General features: G+C 28.2%; 1 protein-coding gene across 4 annotated transcripts; it reads right to left on the minus strand.

Annotated features, from left to right (window-relative positions):
• Positions 1–5,492: 5,492 nt before the first annotated feature.
• On the minus strand, positions 5,493–26,971 carry LOC147812636 (suppressor of hairless protein homolog). 4 transcript variants are annotated; one of them, XR_015433336.1, is made up of 8 exons: positions 26,763–26,969; positions 22,501–22,638; positions 20,276–20,388; positions 18,540–18,680; positions 16,141–16,296; positions 9,397–9,489; positions 6,984–7,090; positions 5,493–5,725 (listed from the first exon to the last, which is right to left on the minus strand). XR_015433336.1 is itself a non-coding variant. In XM_087161961.1 (6 exons), the coding sequence occupies exons 1-6, from the start codon at positions 26,767–26,769 to the stop codon at positions 5,564–5,566; spliced, it is 717 nt and encodes a 238-aa protein (XP_087018087.1). In that variant the 5' UTR covers positions 26,770–26,970; the 3' UTR covers positions 5,493–5,563. The 4 variants fall into 4 exon arrangements, 2 of the variants coding, with proteins under 2 accessions (XP_087018087.1, XP_087018088.1); XR_015433337.1 differs by lacking the exon at positions 9,397–9,489 and having other exon boundaries at positions 26,763–26,967; XM_087161961.1 differs by lacking the exons at positions 6,984–7,090; positions 9,397–9,489 and having other exon boundaries at positions 26,763–26,970.
• Positions 26,972–27,583: the final 612 nt, after the last annotated feature.

Here is a 27,583-nt window from a genome sequence, read left to right on the forward strand (position 1 = left end):
TAAGTAAAATTTAGCAGGCGATCATTGTGTCGTGACTTTAAAAGAGTAAAAAAGTTTTATTATTTTATAAGTAAATGAATTAAACTTTATATGGCAGCTAATTTTTACCCTGTTCGAGGTTTTCAACCATTATCTTTACTTTAAGCTTAATTTCGTTTAAATGCACATTTTACAATGAACAAAAACACTCCGTAATCTAATGACCGGTTTTTCGTGTCGTACGATTTATGGTTCAAGGGGGTCACTTCCAAGGATGGACTGAACTACTGGGACCTGCCCCGTATTTGGAAACCTTTACGCGTTGGTATCCTTTTGGCTGATTTCATGTCTTCGGATCATCCTCCGGGATGTTTCCCAGACCGTCGCCAATAGCCCATTGTGCAGCTCTAGTGCGACGTAAGTTAACAAGAACACCCTAGATTATTAGCACAGGTGTTTCTAAAATCGATACTGACGCGAATATGAAATGTTGTTGTAGTTGAGGATGATCCAAAGACATGCCATCACAATTTTGATCCTCTGAAGAGGGGATGGCACCCCCGCTTCGGTAGCCCGACGTCCTGCACGCGAAATCGAGCACTTTACGGTAGAACAGTTTAACGAGGACCAATACAGCACACCCTCGGTCCTTACGCAGGCTGTTCCAAGTGGTCACCCACCCGCACCCTGACCGTAGCCAGTGATGCTTGACTTCGGCGAATATGATATGAGAAGGGTTAGAAATATTCTTTTCGGCCTACTTTTTTAGTACACTATTGTCTATTTACTTTATAGACATTGTTCTCGTTTGCTTTCAAATTATAATTAAATACTGCATTTGAGGGGGTCATTTGGTGGACACTTTAATGATTTTTTATATTTTTGTGGTTCACAAGAGAACTTTGGTTTTAATTTTACGTCATTGCATATGTGTCAAAGTTTTTAAAAATATATACATATGCTGAAGAATATTTATTAAACAGTTCTAAAAAAATTTTATTTTGTCCGCTCCACCCTAGAGTATTAGCACAGGTGTCGCTCAAATCGATACTGACGCGAATATGATATGAGAAGGGTTAGGAGTATTCCTTTTGGCTTACTTTTTAAGTTCCCTATTGTCTATTTAAGTTATAGACATTGCTCTCGAATTAATATTAAATACTACTATTGAGGGGATCATTTGGTGGACACTTGAAGGATTTTTTTTATATTTTTTTGGCTCGTAAGAGGCCTTTGGTATGTATTAAATTTAGGCTATTGCACATATGTCAAAATTTAAAAAAATATATTCATATGATGAAAAATATTTATTAAACATCGTTAAAAAATTTTTTTTGTTCTTGTTACCCTAGATTATTAGAACAGGTGTCACTAAAATCGATAGTGAGGCAAATATGATATGAGAAGGGTTAGGAATATTCTTTTTGGTATTCTTTTTAAGTACACTATTGTCAATTTCAATTATAGACAATATTCTGCTTTGCTTTCTAATTAATATTAAATACTGCATGTGAGGGGGTCATCTAACGGACACTTTAATAATTTTTTATATTTTTTGGGATCACAGGGGATTTTTCGGACTCAGTTATATCGCAATATATTGTTATTATATTACTTGAATATATCTTTAAAAAAGATCTCTTTTGCATTAGCATTTTACTTTTATTGATTTCATAAATACAACCAAAATATAAAATAGATTAGATTTAAATATAATTAAAAATTCCAAAACAATTACTGATTAAGAAAAGTAACTGTTAACCGCAGTACTCTAGAGCTCAGTGGAACCATTGTTCTTAATTATTTCCATCTGTAATTTCCTCATCAATTAAGTCTCCTGATTTCTCAGGTTCTAACTGAGCTTCAAATGAGTTTCTATTGCTTCTTTTATGCGTTTCCTAGAGATGGTAATAAGCAAATGAAACAAATAAAACACTATTTTCTTTTATACTCATTCAGTAACAACTCAGAAATAACATAAGAATAATTGGAAAATCCTTTTTTAATGTTCATTTCATCATTGCCAAGCAAATATTGACCAGTTTATCAGAGAGTATTTATTTTTCAATAAATAAATACTGAGTATAAATGAGTTTTATGAGCCGCCTGCTAATTCATTCCTAACATTCATGGTCAGAAGAAAATGAACCTCAGCACAACTATAACTCTATTTCTATTCGAACATCATTATTTATCTTGAGTCACAATCATATATGGCAACGTTACTTTTAAACAGTAACGCGTAAAAGTACAAGCATTTTTAAAAAAAGTAACGAGTAAAAAGTTCTTATTTTAAAAAGTAACGAGTAAAAAGTATAAGTAAAAGTACAAGTACTAAGCAAAAAAAGTAACGATTTAAAAGTACATTTCTAGGAAATCCAAAGTAACCTAAAATTTTATTGAATAATATTCTTATGTTCTTTAATGTTTTTGCGAAATTGTTGTTATTTATTTAATTATTTTTAATGGACATTATTAGTTATGGGCATTAATTTATTTTTAAATTCGGAAGAATATTATAATATAATCGTACAATGTAATTTTAAAATCAAATATAATTTTAATATCAAACTTCTTATGGATTTGCACGAAAAAGAAATTTTATCAATTGATTTTAATTTTTAGTTCATTATTTTTATTTATTAAAATTACCATTGATTTATAATTGTTTCACTCTATAGAAACGCGTTTTAAAAGCACAAACATAAACAAAACAAATACGGGATTTCAGATAGCTTTGTGATCTTTGAGCTAGTAAAAAATAATTGAAAGTGTTGTATAAGTTGAAACAGAACAGTCTACAGTTTTATTTGTAACAATGGCTGATGCTGAAGTCATGCAAGAATCATTTTCCAAACATTCCTGCCTAACGGAATAATTAAAATTTGTAAACGAATTTTAGTATCAGCGGCTAAATTAATATCTTCCTAATTTTCAAGAGTTAAAATAGTAATTATAATAGTTTTCAATAACACAAATAGTTCTGAAGTTCTTAGAGATTTGACTGGGCGTTGTATTTAGTAAACAATGTATTGAGACAAAAATGTATTATTAGTGAGTTCAAAAAGAAAATTGAAAAACGTAATAACAAAATCCAACATTTTTTATTTAAAATGTATTAAATAAAAGCTTAAAACTCGAAAATGAATGAAAATAACTTGCTAATTAATATTTTTATTCATTTTGCAAAATAATTGCATTTCGAAAGTGGTGTCACTGAGTCTGCTGCGAGAATTTCTCAGAACGTGCTTATAGCCACGCTGAATAAGCGCTCCACGGGAGCACTAAAAGGTACTGCAGTATTATATTTCACATATAATTTTTTTACGATTGGATATCGATTCAAAATTGATATGCTTTCCGTTTCGACATTTGAGCTCATGTATGCCATAAATTCTTCTGTCGCTGGTGATTGGCATGATGTTTTCAGCTTTAGAAAATTTAAAATCCCTGGTTTTTTTTTCTGTTACGTAATTAGTTATAGCAGGGTGTTCAGCTTGGACAATTCTTTCCAATTTAACACCCCAAAAAATGTAAAACTTCTTTCTTTTTAGAAAGCTTACCGAGGAGTTTTAGAAAAAAGTAACGATTTCATTCGACATTTCCGTTATAAATACTTGTATTTTCCCTAAAAAAGTAACGAAAGTACAAGTAAAAGTACCAAAATTAAAAAGTAACGAAGTACAAGTAAAAGTACGTACTTTTTACTTGTACCGGCGGTACATGTAACGCTACTGCTATATATGGTCACAATACCAATTGAATGAAATGTAGAACGCCAATGTTCTAAAAATAGAACGTTTGGTTTTGAATAAATATTTCGTTTCTAAAATAAATTTTTTTTATTTGATGTCTGTTAGAGGGTTATAATATCCCTTTAAAAGCTATTGCAGTCAAATTAAAAAATTGGATTTTTGGTAAATTATGTTGCAAGCAAGAGAAAAATTTACAAATTTCTGAATGTTATAAAAAATCAAATAATTATTTGTATAGAACGAAACTAAATGCGAAAAAAAATTTTTTTAAAAACTTTATAATGTAATTTAAATGCAGGAGAATTAATATTTTTACTAAAGAAATAATCCCCAGAAACTAAAGTTCTACGTTATTACTTAATTAAAAAACTTCACACACCACCCAACCATCTAGTTCCATTTTTAAGGTTTTATCCCTTAACGTCCATGGTAGGAATGCCAAGTAATTTTGACCCAAGGCAGACGACGTGGACAGTAGACATGAACCCCTCTCTTCAAACTTCCACACCACAACCACCGAGAGGACTTTTAGCCATAATAAACATAATGTGCACCTTACTGCGTAAACATGCCGGTTGGCAGGATCAAACTCACTACTTCCAGCTCATCAACCAGTGGTGTGAGTCCTGGGGTGTTATTGGGTGTGAGTGACGCCATAACCAACTGCCCTCTTTATAAAAGTTCATTTCCTTCAAAAAAGAATTTTTTTATTTATTTTTAAAATCAAGTTATATCAGTGTGAATTTAACTACTCATTTAATTTGAAGTCTAAGTACATGTTAAATTTTCGGAATCAAATTTTGTGATTTCTACAATTATTATTAATTAAAATAAAAAGGTGTTGGATAGAAAATGCAAATGTTTCGATTCTTCAAATCAAATTTTTCATCCATATTCTTAGAAAATCAGATGTTCAGAACGCAGCTAAAATCAGGGAACAAAAACTAAAAATCATGACAAATAAGAACAAAATATTTTTCACCCAGAAAGTTAGGAATATCAGAACAATTACGAAATCTGATCATAGATTGGAACTGAACAGTTTTTAAAATCACATTTAAGAAATGAATCAAGAATTGTGAAACTACAAAACTCCACTCTGCAAGATTTGCCACTGCACTTGCTAAAAATAATAAATAAATGCATTCCAGATAATGTAAAACTGTTAACTAAGTATCTTTCTTATAAAATGACTGTATTCACAAAAAAGGTTGAAACAAGTTTAGTTCTATACTGTACTGTAAGCAATATGTACTTTAAGTTCCTATGCGCCTGAACCATTTATATAGTAGATGGTTTTTAAACTAGAACTATCAAATTTTGCGTTCTCTACCAGAACTATTAATAAAAAATTAAAAAAAAATTTGGATCAAAATCTTGTGAATGTTTTTAAAACCTATTTTTTAAAAAACCGTATTTGTATTTCTAGAAAATGAACATACACAGAAACTAGGAATAATCAGGGCAAAAAGCTAAAAATCAAGATGAATAAGAAAAAAAAAACTTTTTTTTCCATCAGGAACATCAGAACAACTATAAAGTCTGCATAGAGCAAAAAAAAAAAAAAAAAAAATTCAAAACTCAGTTTTCTTTATTAATTTTTCAAAATTCTTTTTTAGTATTATTAGCATTGCTAAGAAAAAGGAAATAGTCCTCAAGTTTTTTTTATTTAATGTGAAACACTTGCATTGTACTTTCAATTGCACAACAATATAGGTGTTAAGTTATAATGTAGCAATATTAATACTCTAATAAAAATTCACAGATAAAAGCAAATTTTATTGACTTTTATTTATACATAACACCTTCTTTAAAAAAATATATTTTTATTAATTACAATACAATAGGAGAGAATAGCCTGGTTTCCCTTCTCTTATCTGCTGAGATCTCCTCAAACCATCCACTTCACTGCTTCTACCAGGCATTATATCTTCAGAGTCTGAATCAATTTCTGTCTTATTAAAAGTCCATTTCACAACTGTTCCATCCCACTGCAAAAGACCATTTTATTTTATTCTTTCACTGAAATAAATTTTCTTGGTTCCTCAATATTAACAAATTTTAATAGTTAACATTAAACAAATTTTAGGATTGCAAAAACCCAAGGTTTTTCACTCTAATCTGGAAAAAAATTCCCTGTAAATATTATACACAATATATTGAGAGGAAACACATAATCAGTGAGCTATATTGGGCTAACTAGAGTAATTTTAATTGCTGGAAAAACTTAGAGAAAAAAGGTACAGCTGAACATAATTAAAACAAAATAATAAATGAAATAGTTTAGTATAGCTGAAATATGATCCTTAAATATCCCATAGATTGCGCTCCGAGTGGTCACCATTTTTTAAGAGACGAAAATAAGAAACAAAATTCATTGTATTTTTCCAGTTTGTAATGAAAATCTTAAAATCGCCCGCATTTTCCCGGTTATTTTTAAATTCTCCGTATTTTCCAGTTTTTCCCTATTCTCCCTGTGGAGAGGCAACCCTGCAACTATATTTCTTAAGAAAAAAGAAAAAAAAGAAAGAAACTTAATTTTTTAATGCATTACTTTAACTTTAGTAGATTGATAAATGAATTAACAATTCCAGAAAAAATGGGCAACTCTGAGATTTTATTTCACATTTTTAATCTTATAAAAACATAAACAAATGTGTCTATAATAATACTTCAATTACTTTTGTATTTTGAAAATTATTTTTTTTTTAAAAATACATATGTTAACTTTGAAAATAAAAGCTATCAAGCTAGTTTAAAGTAATCAGACATTTAATGACATAAACAAACTATCTTTGCAAACATTCAATCGCAAGTAATATTAATCTTGGAATAAATTTCTGATGAACATAGAAAAGAAACCACTGAATCATTCTTCAGCTTTTCAATAACAAAGTCCAATGAAAGAGTTACAGCACAACCTACTATAATTTGTCTAAAATAAGAACTCCCCTAACCATTCGCCCGGACCTGTGGTGGTGACTATGGTAACGAGGTATAATTATTTCAAGTGGGGGGGTGTGGGATCATTGTTTAGGACAGGGTTTGGCCCAGGTCGGCGAGAGAAAGGGAATCTTTCCCCCCCCCCCGGTCAACTGTGTTAGCCCTAGAGTAAAGAGAAGCTACACTCCCTGAAATGCGCTGTTCTTGTTTCCAGAGCAGCGGACGGCCTCAGACTTTGCGGCAGGGGGAGTTCTTACCATAGACAAACTATATATACGATGTGAGAAACAAACAGAAAATACTCACTGAACTACTCATTATTTCATTTCTGTAAGGATGCCATGCCACATCTCGTACACAACCTTTGAGACCCCTAAGTATTGCCTTGATTTTACCCGTCAAAATATCATAAACTGTAAATCAAAAATTTATGAAGCAGTATACAAAGCACATAAAACAAAACATAAAAAAACTTCTAATAATTAAGACACTGTGCATGCACGTTTATATGCTAGTCAAAACCAAATAAATTAGCTTTTTCAGAATTCATAACAATCAAATTTATTTTAAAGTTAATAATAATTTAAGATTATTTTAAGAATATAATACTATTCATTTATTTATATTATTTAATTTAATATTTACTTTTAATTTTGTTTTTTTTTAAATATTTATGCTACAAATTAAATAAACTATTAAATTTAGAAATCTATATCATCAAAATATAAAAGACAAAGACATTGCTATGTAGAAAAAGACTTTATAAAACAAAAATTTTAAAAATTATACTAAATTGCAGATTCAATACATATTGCAGACAGCGATGCCTTACAGATTTAATTATACATTCATTTATAACAGCAAAACATTGCAACACTATCTTAAAAATTATTTTTAAATGTTCCTATCACTATGATAACTGTAACTAGAAATTACTCTTGATATAGAAATAGTTTAAAATAAGTGCTATGATAAAAAAATAGTAAAAAGATTTAGTAGTTAAACACAATCAGTGCTAACCTTTTCATGTGGGCGCAAAAATAAGAGATCCTCTGGTGGGTTCTTTCTGAGACTGGGGGGATAAATTCAAGAAAGGGAACCACTAATCCCTAGAACAAATCAAGTGATGATTGTTCCCAAGAGTTTTATTCTCCCTCTGTTATTCTAAATACCATTTGATATATTTTTACACCACCGCAGTTCAGGATAATAGAAATACCACTGGGGATGGATTCCAGTTTTTTGTTGACAACTAAAAAAGCGTGGGAAAACTTCGTTGGTGGTTTTATACGATTTAGGGTAAAAAGCTAAATTCCGAATGTCACATGTTGACTATTTATAGTGTTTTACAAACATTCAGAATTAGTGCAGTGTGTCACAATTTCCTCATTTTATTGTTTTAAATTCTATAAACAACAAATAATCCTAACCATAGTTCCAAAAAACTATTCACTACGCTAGCTATAAAAAAATTATGCACGAACACACACACAATCATATATATATATATATATATATATATATATATATATATATATATATATATATATATATATATATATATACCTTCCAACTTTGCCTACCTAGCCATCAGTAGCACTCGCGCAATACACATTTACGGCATTCCGCAATATTTGCTATGCTCATATTGATACTTAATTATATTCACTTATAATTTCAAAAAGCAGTTGATAAATATAAGAAAATAGATTTTGAAACAAGCGTAAAACGTTATTTCACATTGAGAAATTTTTTAAAAAATTAAAATGCCATTGACTTTTAAAAAATCATGTTATTTAGATAGTACAATTTTAATTCACATACAGGAAGGTACACTTTTCTAAGGATATAAAATTATTAAATTGCAAATGAAAGTTTATTGTACATTTATACAAATTTCAAAGAAAAATAATATAACATCTCAGTAAAATGCAAAAAGTGAACTCCACAACTTTTTCTCTACATTCATTCAATTGTTACCAAAAAAATTTTTACTTATTTTATTTAGGAAGGTCAGATTCTAAGATGTTTCTTATTAAATATTTTTTACACCAAATTTTAAAGCAATTAAATCAAGAAAACAATTTAATACCAATTTTTTGAAAGAAAAATGGATTATATAAATGAGTTTCTTCCTAATAAAAAAAAAAAAAAATTAGCAATGGGTCCCACTGCTCAACTAGTCTCTTTAGAGAATTTTCTAAACTTAACCACCGAGTTGAAACATGTTTTAAAATCTTGTGAAGTTTCACATCACATTCTATCTGACAGTTCTTAAATTCATACTTTCTTTTACTACTCTTTTCAAGGTAGTAAAAAACTTTTATCACCAAATTCTCCACATCAACGGGCAATGATGCTGTAGCTTTTTGAGCTGCTAGATGAACCAAATAACAAGGGCATCCAATGAATTTTATATTTGGTTGCTTCTGTTTTATATAGCTCAAAACACCTTTATTACATCCAGCCATTGTGTTAGCATTATCAGAACTGAATGCTATGCAACTCTCCCACTTCAGTAGATATTTTTTAAACTCTCCATCAAGTTGAAAAATTCCCTCACCAGTATTGTTAGTTGATTCAGATAAAGAAACCAGTGATGATACGATTTGTCTTTTTTCTTCATCATAATAATTAAAAATTAAAGGATATAGCTTTTTATCTAATATGTCATTGCTTCCGTCAGTGGAAAGAGAAAATAATGATGTTCTGAGCTTACTTAGAGTACTCTCTCTTATCCCCTCAGCAGTGGAAACAGTTATTGCCTGGGTCTTGGTATGTCCACACCCATACTTTTTTGCAATGTCGGAATCTGGGAAAAAATTTTTTAAATAAGGCGCCAGAATGATCAGAAGCAGATGGAGAAATATTGTGCTCAATTAAAAACCGTACGAATAATACTTCAGCTTTAATCACACCATTTTCTTCTAATTTTGAAGAATAAAAATTGTTAATAGGTTGCTGATGCACCTGTGCTTTTGCAGTAGCACAAAGTTTAGGACCGATCACGTGTCGGCAACAATCATCCAGTCCCCCGTGGACAATAGAGAATTCCGAACTACAAATAGTGCATTTCGCAAAGCCTTCTTTTCCCGATACTAAACAAGGAAACTTTTTAGTATATTCCTCTCTAAACTTTTGATTATTCTTCCTCTTCTTCTCCATCGTCATTCGAAACTTCCCGGTCCTGAATAGATCTTTTCAAATAACGATCCATCACAATAAAATTTAATAATAAATACACAACTTAAAAATTAACGCGATAAAAGCTGGATGAAAAATAATCTAAAATTTCAAACAAAAACGTATCATTCTTTTAATATCGGAGCAGCAAAATTCAAAGTTGTTTTCAAAAATTTTATTGAAGTCACTTCACTTCACACGGTGTAAAGCAAAAACTAACGCACTTGGCCAAAGAATACCTAAGGAGGCCTTTCCATTTCAATTCTAACCTTCAGTAAGGATAGGTTCGAATAGGGATGAAATATATAGCACCTCCAAAACCAGTTCCACTGTCTCCCTTACATTTTTTGTGGGGGTGCGTGTGTTAAGTAACCCGAAACTAATCACTGTCACAGAAGGGGGATTGCAACCTGCGGGGGTAAACTAGCTTTCAAAAGATATCAGAAGAAACTCACTCTTCATCTTATATTATGCTTTTTCAATTTCTAAGAAAAACTTAAAAAATATTTTTTTTAACTCTAAAACGACTTTATTTATTTTCAAAATAGTTTTATCATTTTATTTAACATGCACTTTTTCTAATTATATCTTGAATTGTTTATTATTTTGATTTGATTATTTAGAGAACTAATAATAACCAGAGTATTTAAATTTATAAAATTTTACTATGTAGTCATATGAAAGTAATTCATATAAAGTAACTACATTAAAAATAAATTTATATTTTCTCTATAGATCAAATAAAGTTTGTTAATTTTTTTAAAATTTCTAATTAATAATTTCTAATTTATTTTTCTAATAGATCATTTCGATGGATCATTAAAAACAACAAAATAAAACAATTCTATATTATTTTACATTTTAGTATACAGATTTGTGAGACTGCTCACTGTGATATATATAAAGATTTATCAAAATAATCGAAATTAATTTATAAAAAAGTACGATAACGAAATTTTTGAAAGAAAAGGCATTTATTGGTTTTCATTAAAACTTACAACATAACAACAGATTGAGACACGTTTACTTTACAAAATTTTATCAAATACAAAAATACAGAAAATTATGGTTATCTGGGAGATTCATTCATGTAGATGGCATGCTGGCTAACCCTGGGAGGTTTTCGTGTTTTTCCTCTTTATGTAATGCTAATGACGGTTAGTTTTCTTATATTTTAATTAACTATAATTACACTAATTAAAGTTTGCAGTATAGAAATTTCTACTAAAACTCTTCTCCATGAATGGCAAAAGAGGGTCAGGGAAGAGAAATTAAAATAACACATTGATTACATACTTTGTTCTAGCAAAAAATTATGAATAAAAATTACATTATACACTTTTAATATGAATTCGAAAAATTTCTCATTATTAAATACATAAGATATTGCATAATTACTACTCTTAATATATATTTTTAGAATATTGCGAAAAAAGTTTTAAAAAGTGTATTAATTAGGAATTACCGATTAGGGAATCAACTAAGGAATCAGGTCTGAAAACATCAAAACCAGTTTGACTGTCTGAAGTAACAAAAAGTAACTTAACTCTAAGTATTACAGCTTATTTTCATTTTTTAATTTATCGTGATGAAATGTCGTGGTGTTTATAATAATCACATTTCTCATTCTTTCTATTTCATCTGGCAATCAAACTGGTTTCAATATTTTCAGTGTTGCGTTCGTTCCTAAGCATCGATTCATTATATTTTGATACCGTTTGTATTTTTCTCTCGTGATCATTAATTATGACCACTAATGCTCTTTTACTTCCTTTTTTTTTAAAGAATTTTACAATACATGCGTGTATTTTCATATTTTTCTTCATTTGCTGATTAAAATGAAAATTTCTTTCATAATACTTTAGTGTTTTGTGTATTTACATTAAAGCCCTAAAAACAGGGTTAAGTGCTTGTTCATGTTTGGATGATGCGTGGTCTTGTGTACTAGCTATTTTTTTTCCTTACCGTGAAAAAACATACTATCCCAGCTATTGGAGTAATTAAAACTATTTACGGAATGAAAAAATTGGAACCTTTTAAATTTTTTTAATGTAAATGTTTTTTTAAACCTACAAATGAGTGTACGATATATATTTTTTTTTTTAAAAAAAAGGAAAACTGCAGTTTTGTGATGCTTTCTTTATAGTATATTGGAAGATCTTTACGTCATTTATTCGATTTTAATTAATCTCACTTTATTCAGCAGCTAATTTTTTTTAATTCTGAAACATCTTTAAGAAACAAGAAACAAAGTTTAAAAAAAAAGGGAAATAATGTATTTAAAAAATAAATTCCATTCTCAAAATGAATAAAAACAAGAAAATTATCACTACTAAATAAATAAAATGTATATAGAATGAACAAATTATCAACAAATATAATTTTCATAATAAATTACAAGCTTATTACTAAAAAGAAAGCTATCGGTTTTTAAAGCGTTCCCCATATCAGTTCTTCAGAAGGACAGAGAGAGAAAAAGATTTTCAAAAGGGAGCAAGACCTCCCACCGAGAAGATTAGTGAACTGGGGGGTGGAAGTTGCCTTCCTCCCTTACTCAAAGGTAGAAAGTGACTTGTGTTTCAAAGGCAATATTACAAAAAGTAATAAAGATAAAAAAAAATTAACCTACATTTTCGTGGATAGGAAAGATTGAAAAAATTATTAGTATTTTTTTTTAATTGATCACTCCGATTCTTGAACAAGAAAAATCGATTCAAAGTATGACAAGCCCGCCATAGACTTTACATGTTAAAAGCAGAATGGAGGAGTCTGTTTGGTGCAACACTTTTCTCCCGGCAACCACGATTGTGGACCCGACTTTCTGATCATTTGAGCGCGCCCCGTGTTCTTTGTTCGCCAAGCTAACGCAGCTTCTCACAGAACAGCTGCATTCAGGCAGATTACAATGGAGCCGCCGATGAGTAACCCTTCATAATCAAGTGGTTTCTCCCGACCAAGGCTAACAACTCATGACGTCATTTTCGGCGATACGCAATCAGTGACCTCACCACGCTTGAAAGACGACAACAGCGGATAGATCGGGCAGGCGCTTTCGTTTAATCCGTAATATTTTACTATTCACCCGTAGCTCCGTAGTTTACCTCCAATTTCCGTAGCAACTACGGAAATTTCCTAGCAGTTGGAGGGTATGTATATATATACATACACACACACACACACATATATATATATATATATATATATAGGACAAATAAAAAGAGAAAACTATAAATTTACAATGTCAATACCTATTTTAAACTATATTAACAATTAAAATCTCCATCATAAAAGTAATTTTATTGAATCTTTTATCTATCTCACATTTGATTTCTATTAAAGGTTATCTAAAAAGTTGTTTTTTCGTTCCATTAAATATTTTTCATCATATATTTATTTTAAAATTATTGTAATTGTAGTATGTCATTGTTTTACATTAATACTTTCAAAGTATTATGAAACATTTAAACATTTTACGAAACATTTAAACATTTTACGAAACATTTAAACATTTAAATGTAAAAATATTATTGCACATTTGAAGAATAGTTATAAAAACTTTGTTCTTTGGAATATTGTTTCAACAGGTAACTCGGTTTTTGAAAATTTCAGTTTGGTATCGGTGGCGTTATTTAAATCAGTTATTAAAGTGATATCTATTTTTTTATAAGCTCTTTGATGCCATATTAAAACGATTGGTTTATTTACATGTTTCCGCAAAAAATAAACAAGCTAATGAGGTGCACGCTGATCATAAACACTCTTTTATTGAGTTAAAAAAAAAGTCGGAAATTTCGAGGACTAAAGGGAAAACTCGGTGTATATCCATTTTTCATGTAAATAATGGATAGATCTTCCTCTCTTGCATTTTGGGAATTACTATGTTTTAAGTGTGAAATCAGTTCTTCCTGAGAGTTATCATGCAGTGAAATTAGGTCATAATGAGGAAAAACCCTTTTGTTCGAGAGTAAAATTGATTTTTCTATGAATCAATTTTTATATGCATAAAGAGTTCTTTTACAGTGGTCTTAATTTATTTAATTATAATTATCCATATTATACATAATAAATATCAATATTTTAATTTATAAATATTTGTAGCATTGTTGAAAATTTAATATCTTATCGAAAGATAATAAATCTTAGGAAAGAACATAAATAGTTGTAATGTCATATTTTTATAGACAGGTCTCTTCAGTCTGAGTTATTAGTGAATGGATTTAAGTCATAGCCGATGGAAAAGAAAATATAGGAAATTTAATTTGATATTAACTCTTCGACTGAATTATTTTATTTTCATCTTCTTTATCTGTCTATCGACTTATGAAAAATACCGGTCACTTCAATAAATGATAAATATTTTTTCTCTTTATTCATCAGAGTCATTTATTCATTATTGTTATTATTATTGATAATAATAATGAAACAAGAAAGCAAGATAAATGAGGATAATTTCGCCCTAACTCCCGGCTAATTTGAAAGATCCTCTCTTCTTGTTAAGAAAGTAAGATAATTTCGATTGAAAATTTTGTTATCAAATAAATTCTTTTTATTTTATAAATTTTTAATATTTCTTAAAAAATTATAAACTTTAATAACTATGTTAATCATTCAAAAATAAACATACAAAATTTTTTGAATTAATTTTCTAAATAGTATATAATAGTTTAAATCATTTAAAACACAATTTTTAGCACATTTATCCCATGAACTCTTAGATAGAATCTAATAAGCGTTCGAAATTTCTAACAAAATTTTTCTTCAACTTCCTTTATGAGTTTTTTAAATAGTTCCAAAAACATGAAAACTCATAAATGTTTCAGTTAATGTGCTTCAGTTGCAAATGATTAGCATGTAACAATTAGGCTCATTTCTTTTATTTTGCTGCAAATTTCATGAAAAGTAAGCACTTTATCGAAACTGCGTAGCATATATAATTTTTTTCCCTTCCATTTTTACATTTTTTTAAAAAATATAGTCATTTACAATTGACTTCAACTTACTCATGTAATAAAAAGATACAAAACTGAGATATTAAAAGAATTTCTAGGAACTATAACTAAAAGTTAAACTGTGTGTAGAAAGAGGGAAAGAAACATGAAAATTGCCACGAAAGGAAAATAGTTTTCTAAAAAAAGTTAAAAATAGCGTTTATGATTTCAATTTCTTAAACATAAAAAATACATTAGTAATTATAAATTATATATTTATAAATGTGACATTTAAAATATTTTTGCATCCTAAAGTATGAATAAATACTCTTGAGTAGTATTAAATACACATATTTTTCTTCGGAAATGCAGATATTTATTTAAAATCATGTAAGAACATTGTTTTAAACTGCAGGAATTATAATCAAAAGTTTAAAATTCCAATAACTATATTTATAACATGAATTTAAAACATAACCTAAAAAAAAGTACTTATTTGAGTTTATGTAAAATATATTTCTTTGATATTTTATTTCAATTTGATTTAATTTACTTAAAAGAGTGATTCTGATTATTCTATATTTTTTATATACAATTGAAAATATTCGTCAAATTATATTTGTAATAAAGAAATTAATTTGTTCAAAATATAATTCACAACTAGAACAAAAAAATTTGTACAAAAAAATAGCAACAATTAAACTGACTAGAGAAGACGTAAGAAAACGGTGGACAAACAAAAAAGTACCCGAACTTGAAATAGATGTTTGAAGGTAGGTGAGAAATGTAAAGAAACCCCTTAACTTAAAAAGGTGAGACCTCTCTTAGTGACTAAAACAATAAAACACATCCCGCTGTAACTTGATCCTGTCTCTTAACTGAGGAGGAGATTTTTTCCCCAATTCTTACGCTGAAAGTGTCCCACCACAGGACCCCAAGATCAGATGTGACTACTGCTGTCACAGCCCCCCAGAAAAGGTTACACTACTCAGTAAACTACCTCAGTAAGTCACTGGTAACTGACAGTATAAAGAATTATATAATAATACTAAAAAATTTACTATGTTTTAAGCAATTACTGAAAAGTTATTTAAAATTTACTTAATTTTTATTTATTACGAATCTAATTTTAATTTAAAGGGGATTTCCTTCAAAATATGTGTGGTGTTCACTGTATTAACAATGAAGAAAGGACTCCCTGTTATTTTTTTTAAGATTTTTCTAAGACAAAAATTGGAGGAAAAAAAAGCTATTAAATGAAATTATTTTTATGTAATCTTATCAAGTGTAAATATTACAATAGTCTGAATCAGAAAAATAAAAATCAACTATTAGTGATTAGAAATGCTTACTTGAAGACTATGTACTACAGGAAGAGGAGTAACAGTAGAGCGAATAGGGCCCATTCCTTCACAAAAAGTATATTCTGCTTTATCAGTGCTAATGACTGTCCAAGAAGACCCATCATTTATCATCTCCTTGTTAGGCTCTTTAGGACATGGAGTAGCCTAATGAAAATGTAAAAATATATTGATTTCAATTTAAACTGAAATATCCTATTTCAATAGTACATTAATCATGAAAGAATAATGTTTTTTATCATCTCATTATTATTATCAGCATCACCTCCTTAACTATCATTAATTTAGGAGAGGAAAGGAGAAATTTTTAAAAAATAAAACAAAATCATCAATACCTAAAGAAAGAAATAGTGCAAAAGTGAATATTAAAGGTATGAACGCCTGCTAACAAATCTTTGCTAAATTACCTCCAAACAGCATAATGTATTACAGTAAAAATTTGTGAATAACAGTACTGAAAGTAATGAAAAAAAGTAATGAATCATTTGGGATCTTAGTTCTAATTCGTTACTTTAAGCTAGAGCAAAGCATCGTTCATATGTTTCACACTTGTAATTTTTTTTCATTTATTTTATATCATTTTCTTTTATTCCTAATGTATGTCATATTAAATTATTTTTGTTTTTATAATGGAGATAACTTGAAATACTGGTTATATGTCATTTCTCTCAACGGATTTTCTATTTTTTCCTTTAGGTACATATATATTTGGCTTGAATTTGACAAACTCTAAGAGGCCACAAAAAAAAAAAAAAAATTTCCCTTCAATTTTAGTTGAGTTATGGTCACAAAAAAAGAGTAGGAGTTAAGAATAGAGGGTGGTCAATTAAGGGTCACTAGATAATTTGCTGGAAAAAATAACAAATGGTTGACACTTCACTTTTTGTTGCGGAAAGAGCTTCATTCTTAAGTCCTCACGTCTCACAACGTTTAGTAATATTCTTACAAATCCAAAAATGACACTTAAAGCTATTTTATGTAAAGGATACTTTGTTTTTAATTTTAATAACTACCTCTATTATTTTCTACATCAATAAAAGTACGAACAAAATTTAACTATTTTAATTATTACTAATTACTATTATAAGTAATATAATATATAACTTAGTTCTCTTGCACTTTATTTAAATGTAATTAATTTTTTTTTATTTAATAAAATTACATTTACTAATTTTTTTATTCAAATTTTATTTAAAGTAAAAAATAAAACAGAGATGAAGAAATAAAATAAAACAAGGACACATAGAGACTGTACATAAACTGCCAACTAGCAAGCAAACAAAAAATAATTATCAATTCAAAGATAAGTGATAATAATTTAGAAATTATATATCAAGGTTTTATTACATATCATCTTACATTTTAATTGTATTTATTCTCAGAAGACAAATTGTGTGATTCAATAATAATTTTATTCCCTTATTTATAACATTTTTACTGATTATAAAGGTAAATGGTACATTTTAAAGCTCCACAGTTACTGAAAATAACAAATTTTATTAATTCTCTCAAATAATTTTTTCTGTTTTACTTCCGATTAATATAATCAACTATGTGTAATATAACAGGGTTGCCACCTGCTATATTATACAAAAATTTCCTTAACTTTTCCAGGTATTTCAGGAAAATTTCAATGTAAATCCAGACCATATTTTATGTAAGTCACACAATTTTTCATCAGAAAACTTCGAATTTCATTAGTAATGTCAAATATAAAATTATGTGTAGATATTACATCTTGTGAGCAAAAAAAGTATCATTGAACAAGCATAAGAACATGGAAAAGTTTTAATAAAATGTCGAATTTTTATAACAAATAATTGTAACAGATGTTAGAATTATTTAAATTGAATCTCAATAACTGATTACTGCTGCTGAAAATTTTGGGTTCTTCCAGGTATGAGAGTTTTCCAAGTTTCTGTAAAAATATGCAATTTTTCCCGACTATTCCCTGCTTTCGAGAGTCAGAATAAAATTCCTTGAGAATTCCAGGTTATCCCTGTTCTTCCAGCCCGTGAGAGTCCTGATATACCTAACTTTTATATAAATCACTTAATCCTAAAAAAGAGCTTGAAAACACGAATTAATTTGGCCTTGTTTTAAACATGTGACCAAACTAAAAAAATTAATGTGAGAAATTGAAGAAAAAGTACATAAAAATACTGAAAACACCCCTCAAAAATTACAGAATTCAATAAAAATATTGAAATTATCACATATCTACTGTTTGCAACAAAGGGGTCAATTATTAATTACCATTCATGAGAGTTTACAATTTATTTTGAATAAATTAAATTTATTAAGAAAATCTAATTAAAGATTTAGTAACTTAATTTTAAAAAAGTCATCATGGATTTTTTTTACAGTTCGTTAAAAAAAAAATGTGTTACCTCAAACTGTATGATTCTTTCCTTAGATAAACAAAGGTACATTTTTTCAGTATCCCTTATGTAAAAAGCACATTTATGAAGTTGTGAAACTGGATCATCAGCATCTAGAAGAGCTGTCTGTTTGTCAACTTTCCCCATTAACTATAATAAGAATGCATATGTATAAGACATATTACAAGAGGGAGATGCATGGACATGCATGCACATTTATATCATTATTTAAAAATACATTATTTATTACTTATTCTAAATATTTAATGCTTTTTTAAAGTCCAACAAAAATATTAAAGCAATAATGTATTATGTGATTGAATACAAATTTTTGGAGAATGTTCATTATAATTTAATGAAAAAAAGCCTGCGTTGGAACAACTGCGACGAAAGTTTCTGGCTTCAAGTTTATTTTGGAACAGGTATGAAATAATTTTGTGGAAAATATAAGTTATGGGGCAGATTGAAGCAGCAATCACATCGCAGTAACAAATTTTATTTTTGCAAGTTACAGGGTGGCCACTCAAATCAGGTTTCAAATTTCCCTGAATTTTCCAGGTAAAAACCCTAAAATTTCCAGGTCAATTTGCTTTTTTTCCCTCATAAAGTTTTGGATGGGACCAAGAAAAGCATCAATATTATAAAGTATTTTATTTAAAATATTATTTTTTTAGTGTTATCAATGTAATGTTTAATGTAATGTTTATCATCTTTGACTCATGGGATAGAGTGCTAGCCAGGTCACCTTATGGGAATGAGGTGACCTGGAAAGGTTCTCTATTCTTTAAGAAACAATGGGAGTTTAACATGGTTATAATGAACCTAATTTTGATGCAAGCGAAGTATTGCTAAGTTGATGGTATTTTAACTGTTTGGCAATAAATTTTCGTCCAAAAGTGGGTATAACAGTTGGTAAAATAATTTTAATTAACAAAATTAGTAAATAATTTAAATTAGTAAAAATAAGAAAAATCAAAGGAAAAATTCAAGCTTTTCTTTAAAAAATCCCTGATTTTTCCAGGTTTCTGTCCTAATTTCCCTGATTTTTCCAGGTTTTTTCCAGTATAAAATATTCCCTGATAATTCCAGGTTTTCAAGGTTCTCCAGGTGGGTAGCCACCTTGAAGTAAGATTGTTACATTCACGAAAATTCAAATTACTTTCAATAAAACTTAAGAAATAAAGAATTCATAAAAATTCAGTTTTGCAACAAACATAAAAAATATTAAAAAGCTCTTTAATTAGACCTAAAAGATAAACCTAATATTTTTTAATTAACAGCATGAAAATATTTTTCATTAAAAAGAACAAAATTAAAACAACAATTAATCATATAACGCATTAACATAATCATAACATTAACATAATCAGCATTTTTCGTAGCTTGAAAACAGAATTTATCGCTTTGTATTTTTTCTTTTCTTCTTTTCATAAAATATTAATATATAGTTTAAAAAGAAAACCATTTTTGTTTGTCATTTAAATGTGTTCAAACAACAAAAAAGTCAAAGAAGCCTAATAAAAAAACAATAAAGACAACATTCTGAAAAATACACAAAAACAATATTGCCACTAAAACTGCCAAAAGTATTTTTTTCTATTCTGCTTTTCAAAAAGAATAATAATATATAGTTTAAATTTAAAAATAAAACAAAGACACCATTCAGAAAGATATACAAAAACACTATTGCATATTAAACCTAAGTTGTTAAATTAAAAGAAAACACAATAAAGTTGAAAAATTACCAGTCTAGGTAATGCCATTCCTGTAACTGAACAGACTAACTTAACAGTATAACGATAATGAATGTAACCATCACAAACAGTAAATTCCTCAGACTCTGATTCAGTATCATCCACTACAAAACCAATTCAGCAGTGAGAAAAGAAATAATTATAGCATGTTTTAGAAGTAAACAGCTTTACATCTGCTGTAATATAAAATAAAATATTGTACAGCTAACATTCATAATTTTGTGTTGGGAGAATCTTCTCAAACTATCTTTCTTTTTCTTTAATTTTAGGGTTATAGCTTACCACATTTTCGACAAAAGATCACATAAGTTTTAACTTTTAAAAAAGTAGTTATGTGCATTGTAACTGACTGGCAAAACAGGACACGTGGCTGTGGCATTTAACTATTTATTTACCTTCTATTTGACCTTTAGTATCTTAGAACAATATATGGGGCTGCCAACTACTAAGCTTTTTGTGAAATATTTTTATAGAGTGGTAGACAATCAAAAGACATTAACAAAAAATTAAAACTTTATCATTTAACAATTGAACATACAATTAAAAATTAAAGATTTCAAAATGTTTGGTTACTTATGGTTAAGTTTTAAGAACAAAAGAACTGGAACTAAATGTTTTTTCATATGAACTATTGAATCATTCAGACTCAGTGGCGTGGAAAATAAGTCAAATTTACTATGCCAAAAGTCACTGATCAAAGCAAGAAAAAACTATAAGAAATTTTCCCAAAAAGTGTAGAAAGTTGGCAGCCCTGCAATATAAGTCTATCTTTAAGAGAAAATTAAGTAATAATAATAATAACAACAACAACTGAATTGATAAGAGCAGTTCAGTGCTTTTCTTTCCAAATAACTTAACTAGAGAGGGAAAACCTACAAAAAACATATTAGTAAAGAACAGATAATAAAAATATAATAGATAAAAAAAAACTTATCACAAAGTTGATGTTTAGAATTGAAATTCCACAACACGGTTTTAACACAAATGCACTTGAACTATACTAAATCAGATATTAATGTTAATTACACATGACGTAACATGACATAAATGCTTAATGTTTGGATACCAAAGGATGATAACTATAACAAATGATTGTTTGTTCTGTTTTAATGTGCCTAGATTGCTACAAAAAAAATGATATAGGATGTTATTTAAAAACCTAAAATACTTTTGTTAAGTTTTTGTTTTTATCAAAAATAATGATGTAAATAAGCATAGAGATAATTTAGAACCACCATATATCCAAATTCTAGGCTGATATAATAACATGATGATTGAATATTTTCTATTACAAATTTTAATCTTTGGATGAATAGTTGTACAAATTCTTCATAGAAAATTATCTTTCTCCTACATAAGTAGTTTGAAGCATAAAAAAATTTGTTGTTAAGGTAAACCAGGGGTGATTGTGAGCCCAACTAAAATCATTAAGTAAAATCATTAATTACGCATTTCAAAATATATATACAAAGTATCTTTATAAATTTAAATCATTGTTGAAATATTCAAACATGAAATTCTAAATAAATTATATGTAGTGTAATTTCAATGAATAATTACTTATAAGTTCACTTTTATCTCAAATCACATTTATTACACTACCAGAAAAGAAAAATTTACGAATGAAAGAAATGTTAAGAACAAATTCTAGTTCTATTATTTTTAAACAAAATATATTGGAATTTTTATACATAAATGTGATTGATGATTTCTTGAAACTTCTAGACTTTGGATTTCCAGAAACTTCTGGATTGTAGTTAGCAAAAAATCTGGAAATACGGATTTTTTTCGAAGCACAATCACCTCTGGGTAAACCTAACGTAAACCATAAAGTTTCAAAATATCAAAATGAAAACAAATTATGGCAGGATTACTTAAGAGTAGACAATGAAAAAGTGATCCTACCATAATTTGCATGTATTTTGATATTTGAAGAACATTTTTTTCAGCTTTTGAAACTACACTAGATTTACCTAGACACTAAATGCACAGAATTCACTTTTCCATAAACTTTAAATTACTTATGTAGGTGAAAGTGAGATTGCCATGAAGAATTTCTAGCACTGTACAGCATCCTCTTTATAATTGGATTCAAAAATGGTGTAAATAAGAATAACTACTTCTAAATATTTTACTATTTAGTATAACCATTTTTAAAGGTAAAATGTCTTGTTCCTCCTATATGAAATTAAGAGTAAAATGAAAATAAGACTTACAGATATGAATGGTGAAAGCACCCCATTGAGTAGAGCTGGCATGGAAGTTACCGTTCGCAACATGAAGATATCGAGTACTGACAGTCTGGGAGAGAAGCCTGTTAAACAAAGCTACTCTAGATCCTGAAGCAATGCACACTGCAATGAACAAAAAATACATTACTCTTTAAATAACATACATAATCAATACATATTCATAATAAAAATAAGAATAAATAACAGGATGCATAACCAAATTTTCGACTAAAAATAAGCACCTCTAAAGTACTTTTTAAACACTATATACATTAACAAAATGCAAAATAATTTTCAAAGACATTATAAGATCATGATAAAAACAACTAGTTTCTGGCAAAGAACTCTTTTCTGATTATATTAGCTACCATAAAAAGATCAAATTTTTTTTGGTTCAATTTTAGAGGGTGGAAAATGAAGCCTGAAATTGAGAATATCTTGAAAAATGCAGCAGAGTTGCACATGAGAGTGCAAGAATATCACCGAACCCAACTCAGTAGTCACTCCCATGTATTTCATCAAACATGTAACATGATTGGCGCTTTCATACTCTACCGACCAACGCTTTGCCAAAATTAATTTTCTTGAATGAATTGTGAAAATAATTAATAGAACAATGTGAAAACCATGCTTTTGCATAATACACAGCGAAAATCAACACAGTCAAGAAAAAAAATCTCATTTTCGAAAATTAAAAATTAAGCACTTATAAAACACGACGCATATAAAAAGCACCTTTAAGAGCTTTTAAAAAACAATTGTAAATAAGCACCTTTAAGCACTCTTAAAAACGCTACGCACCTTGAATAAGAAAGTTACATAAGCAAAATAAGATACGGGCATAAGATAGCGAAAAAAGAAAGGCAGACACTCCAACTGCTAAGAAATTTCCAAGTGGTCGCAAGGGAGGGTAATGTATTAATATTTTATAAAAAAGAATTACAAAACAAAATATAATAATTTAAACAAATACTATATGGTCAGATAGATGATTGCTAACGCTTTAACAAAAAAAATTAAAACTTTTAGTTCTAAAAAACTTATACTTTGCTTTAAAAATTCTAATTTAGTTCACAACCACTAAAAATAATAATTCCTAACAGCCTCTAATGTACAAGTTTCTGAAAATGAAAAGAACATAAAATAAAAAGAATGTGCTTCAATGTAATTAAGAAGACTAATTTGTGTTTAGCAAAATTAATTTATGATATTTTTGTTAAAATGCTGCTGAGAAGAAAATCAGTGAAGTTGGAAGATGCATGGTATACTTGACTAATTGAAGATTGTGATGAAAACAGGATGATGAAAATAACAGTAGAAGATGAAAACTGGAACATAAATTATAATAAAACTTTTATTTGGTAGCTCGAGATAAAAAAATTTATGTCCATAGGAGTTCTAGTTAAATAAATTTTGCATAATAATATTAATAAGGACAGGCCATGGAAAACAAGTTCCCCATGACCTGCCTAATCAAAAGCCAAATTAAAAAGTAATTGAATTGTTCTCAACAGACCTTTAGAATCATGAGAAGAGATCCATTGTTGGTGATTTATCGAGAAATAACATAGCCAAAAATAAAGCCAACCACCGGTAATCAATATTAAATGATTTAAACTCAAAGTAAAGCTTCAGTTTCATAAGATACATAATCTTTCGGGTAAGAATTAACTAGATTGTATTTTAACATATGTAACATATTTTAAAAATATACTAATGAGTGATATTTTTCTCCACTGTGGCAACATTGTCACAGAACATTACCGAGTTCTTGCAAAAAGATTTTTCCGTTAGGAAGTAAATAACTTTGGTTTTCCTCTCAGCAGAAATTTTTGTTCTATTAATTTTCTTTATTTAGTTATTACTTTTGATTTCACATAGTATTCAAAATCCTATATTATTAATTTGATATTGTTTTTAACAGCAACTGAATCTTGAAATGAAAACACACATTTAGTAACACTTTTTTGAAGAAACCGATTCATGTGATTTCACCTTCAATCTTTTTTTTTCCCCGGTAGTTACTGCTACGGATTTCACAACTTTTTTTATTATTTTCTTTCAATGTGATGAAGATTAACAAAATTGCTTAAAAGGAAATTATTAATGTATTTTCAACCTACAAAATGCAAGAATAGCTGCCTTAATATTAGATTTTTAAAAAAAAAAAAAATTTTAAGTTGACGCTTCAGTTAGCAAGTATATATTTTTTATATTTAAAAGAATCTTGCAGAAAGATTTAAGTACTAGAGAGGCATGTCGCAGAAAGCCCGAAAAAATTCTGATACAGGTTTTTCTTCCCACCTAAATTAAAACCATTATAAAAGAATAATTTAAATTTTAAATTATTATTAAATAATTGAATTAATAAGAAATAAAAAAAATTAGTACTCTCACATTATTTATTTTAATTTTTACCTGAAAAAATAATCTTTATGGATAATGATAAGTCTAAAAGCTACTTAAAAATCAAAGTACAGAAAATGATTACGATTTTCAACACACCAAAAACAAATCCATTTGTTTAAGAGACCATTTATAAGAGTTAAATCAATCCAGTGATGAAGTCGTTCAGATACACGAGAGCTTTCTGAGGATCATCGTAAAAAAAAATCTGGTATATATTCACCTGGTGTCCATTCCTGTGAAAGAATAAAAAGTTTGAATAAGAAACTTTATTGCAGTGGACAGTGACTATAAACCTGTAATGACTATAATCATAAAATTTTTCTATAATTCCATAATAGAGAATATTAATTCTTAATGATACAATTCTTAATGAGTGTCTACCAAGAGGTCAGTAAGTCAATATTTAAAATTTCCTAAACTGTAATAAGTACATAAAGGATTTATTTACCCAAAAATAATCTAAATATATAACTGAACACACATTTATTACATCAAAACTAGCAATATACGTGTTTTTAACTCATTCTTATGGCATAATTATTTTAAATAATTTTTTCTTCATTTACCTAAATCTAAAAAAAAGGTGTGTCCTCAAAAAAAAAAAAGAAAAAAAAAGAAAATGTTCTTCAAAAAGTTATTTTTAGACAGAAATAAAAATTCACTTTTTTCTACTGTCCTTTCTTTATGAATGATTACTACATTCTAAGGGTTTTTGACTATCCACCTATCATTATTTTGTCAAATCTTCCAACCTGGTTTATGTAATTAAATAAAAAAACAGAATTCACAGTATTGTTGCTTCATAATTATTAAAAAATGTGAAAAACACAGGAGGGTGCTATTTTATAAATTGCTAAAAAAAAAAGAGGTAGATTCTATAAAACACAGTAATTCGATGTGGTAAATCTGATGATCAAAAAATTATTTTATAAAACATATTTTAAAGAAATTTCTTTCAAAATAAAAAAACTATGTTTAATTTCAGTAGCATCATCAAAAAAGTAAGTATTATTGGCGTATATCAATAAATCAGTCATATTTCACAAAAATAATAAACTTCTATTATTAAACTTAGCAAATAAAACTTGGTTTTAAAAAATCAAAAATTTGTCTCTTTCAACAAAAATAAAGTTAGCTGAATAAACTTTTGTTGCAGAAATATTTTACTGGAAACAAGTTGATCAATTACATAGCTGCTAGTAGTATACAAGGTGAGACAAAACTAATGGTTTCAGCTACAAAGGGTAAAAGAAATTTACCAAAACAAAAAACTTTCACCACACAGTATGGGCTCAAGAATCAAACGGCAAGCTGAAAGAGGGTCCTTCTTGAGAAAAAGGGAAAATATAGTACACAATTTTTTATTCCATATTGTCAAGAAATTTTGGATTGGTAATAGTAAGGAATATTTACTGGAAAAAATTTATTTTTTTCCATGACATTGGAAAAAAAAAAAAGAATAAAACTGAAACAAATTGAATGAAATGGCCAAATAGAATTGTTTTGCAATCCATTCCTACATAAACATATTTGAATTGAAATAAATTACAATTTAATATAATAACAGAATGTTTAATTTTTTTACATTTCTTTTTTTAAATAACTATACTTGTATTATTAAAGTTTTATACAAAATTATAAAACCTTTATAACATCGAATTTAAGAGTTGGTTTATAATTCATATACTTTACAGTATTTAATTATAAAAATTACTATGCTATTTACGATATCAAAATACGATTTGTAGTAGAAAATACAATAATCATGATATACCACTAACAGATTAAATTAGTTCCATGACTAATTCAAACATTTAGTGGGTGGAAATAAAACTAACCAAGCATATAGCTTCATCAAAAGCATACTGCTTAATGCTCTTTAAAGGAATTCCCAAGAGACGATAGATTTCTTAAATTAGGTCCATTCTTCATAGTCTTATAAAAATAGAAAAATTTAATCTCGTTCCTCGAAGCTTATTTGAAAAACAAAAAATTAAATTTTCTGCCAAATTTGTAATCCAACTATTTTGATTACGACGTTTCTGACATTCTATTTCTGTTACATGAGTTCTTTAATCTTAAATTTTAAATGAAATGCCTAAAGCATCTAGCTCACCTGTTGTTTATCTTCAAGGGACATTCTCACTGTTTAAGAAAAATTCGCGAAAAGGAGACAGAGATTTGAAGCATAACCTGGTAAATGAAATCCTTTAGCTGGAAAGGTTAAAACAAAACACTTGGGTATAGAGAAGTACTAAAAAAGGCAGAGAAAATATGTATTTAAAGTTTTTCAGACTTGCCATCACAGTTTGGACATTTTGGAGAGGGGGTAGATAGTTTCTATGACACTGGATGGGATCATAGGTTCGCGTGCTTTTTGACAGCCTTGTCAAAATACGGTGGTTTGAGTATAGTAGCGAGGCTTCACTGACCTAAAGATTAATGAAGCTAGAAGATTAAAAAATATGACATAAATTATTACTTTTTATTTTTTAATTATAAAAATTAATTTTTTAACAATGTAATTAAATTGTAATTTATTCAAACCCCAGCTGTGGTCAATTTTTAATTTTTTTTATTTTTTTCTTATTTTGTTTATTTTACATTATATTTTTCATTTAATGTGTTTTTCGATACATTAAAGGATCCTAAAAGAAAA

This window comes from Parasteatoda tepidariorum, chromosome 4 (genome assembly GCF_982258835.1).
Source record: "Parasteatoda tepidariorum strain Cologne lab strain chromosome 4, Ptep-v5.0, whole genome shotgun sequence".
In the NCBI taxonomy this organism is placed as follows: Eukaryota; Metazoa; Arthropoda; class Arachnida; order Araneae; family Theridiidae; genus Parasteatoda; species Parasteatoda tepidariorum.

Excerpts from the sequence above, each read along its gene's own strand:
- LOC147812636 (XM_087161961.1), bottom strand. Across the intron at positions 18,681-20,275 it reads GAATGGCATTACCTAGACTG|TTAATGGGGAAAGTTGACAA; the intron begins GTAATTTTTCAA and ends TTCTTATTATAG. Across the intron at positions 16,297-18,539 it reads AAAGAATCATACAGTTTGAG|GCTACTCCATGTCCTAAAGA; the intron begins GTAACACATTTT and ends CATTTTCATTAG.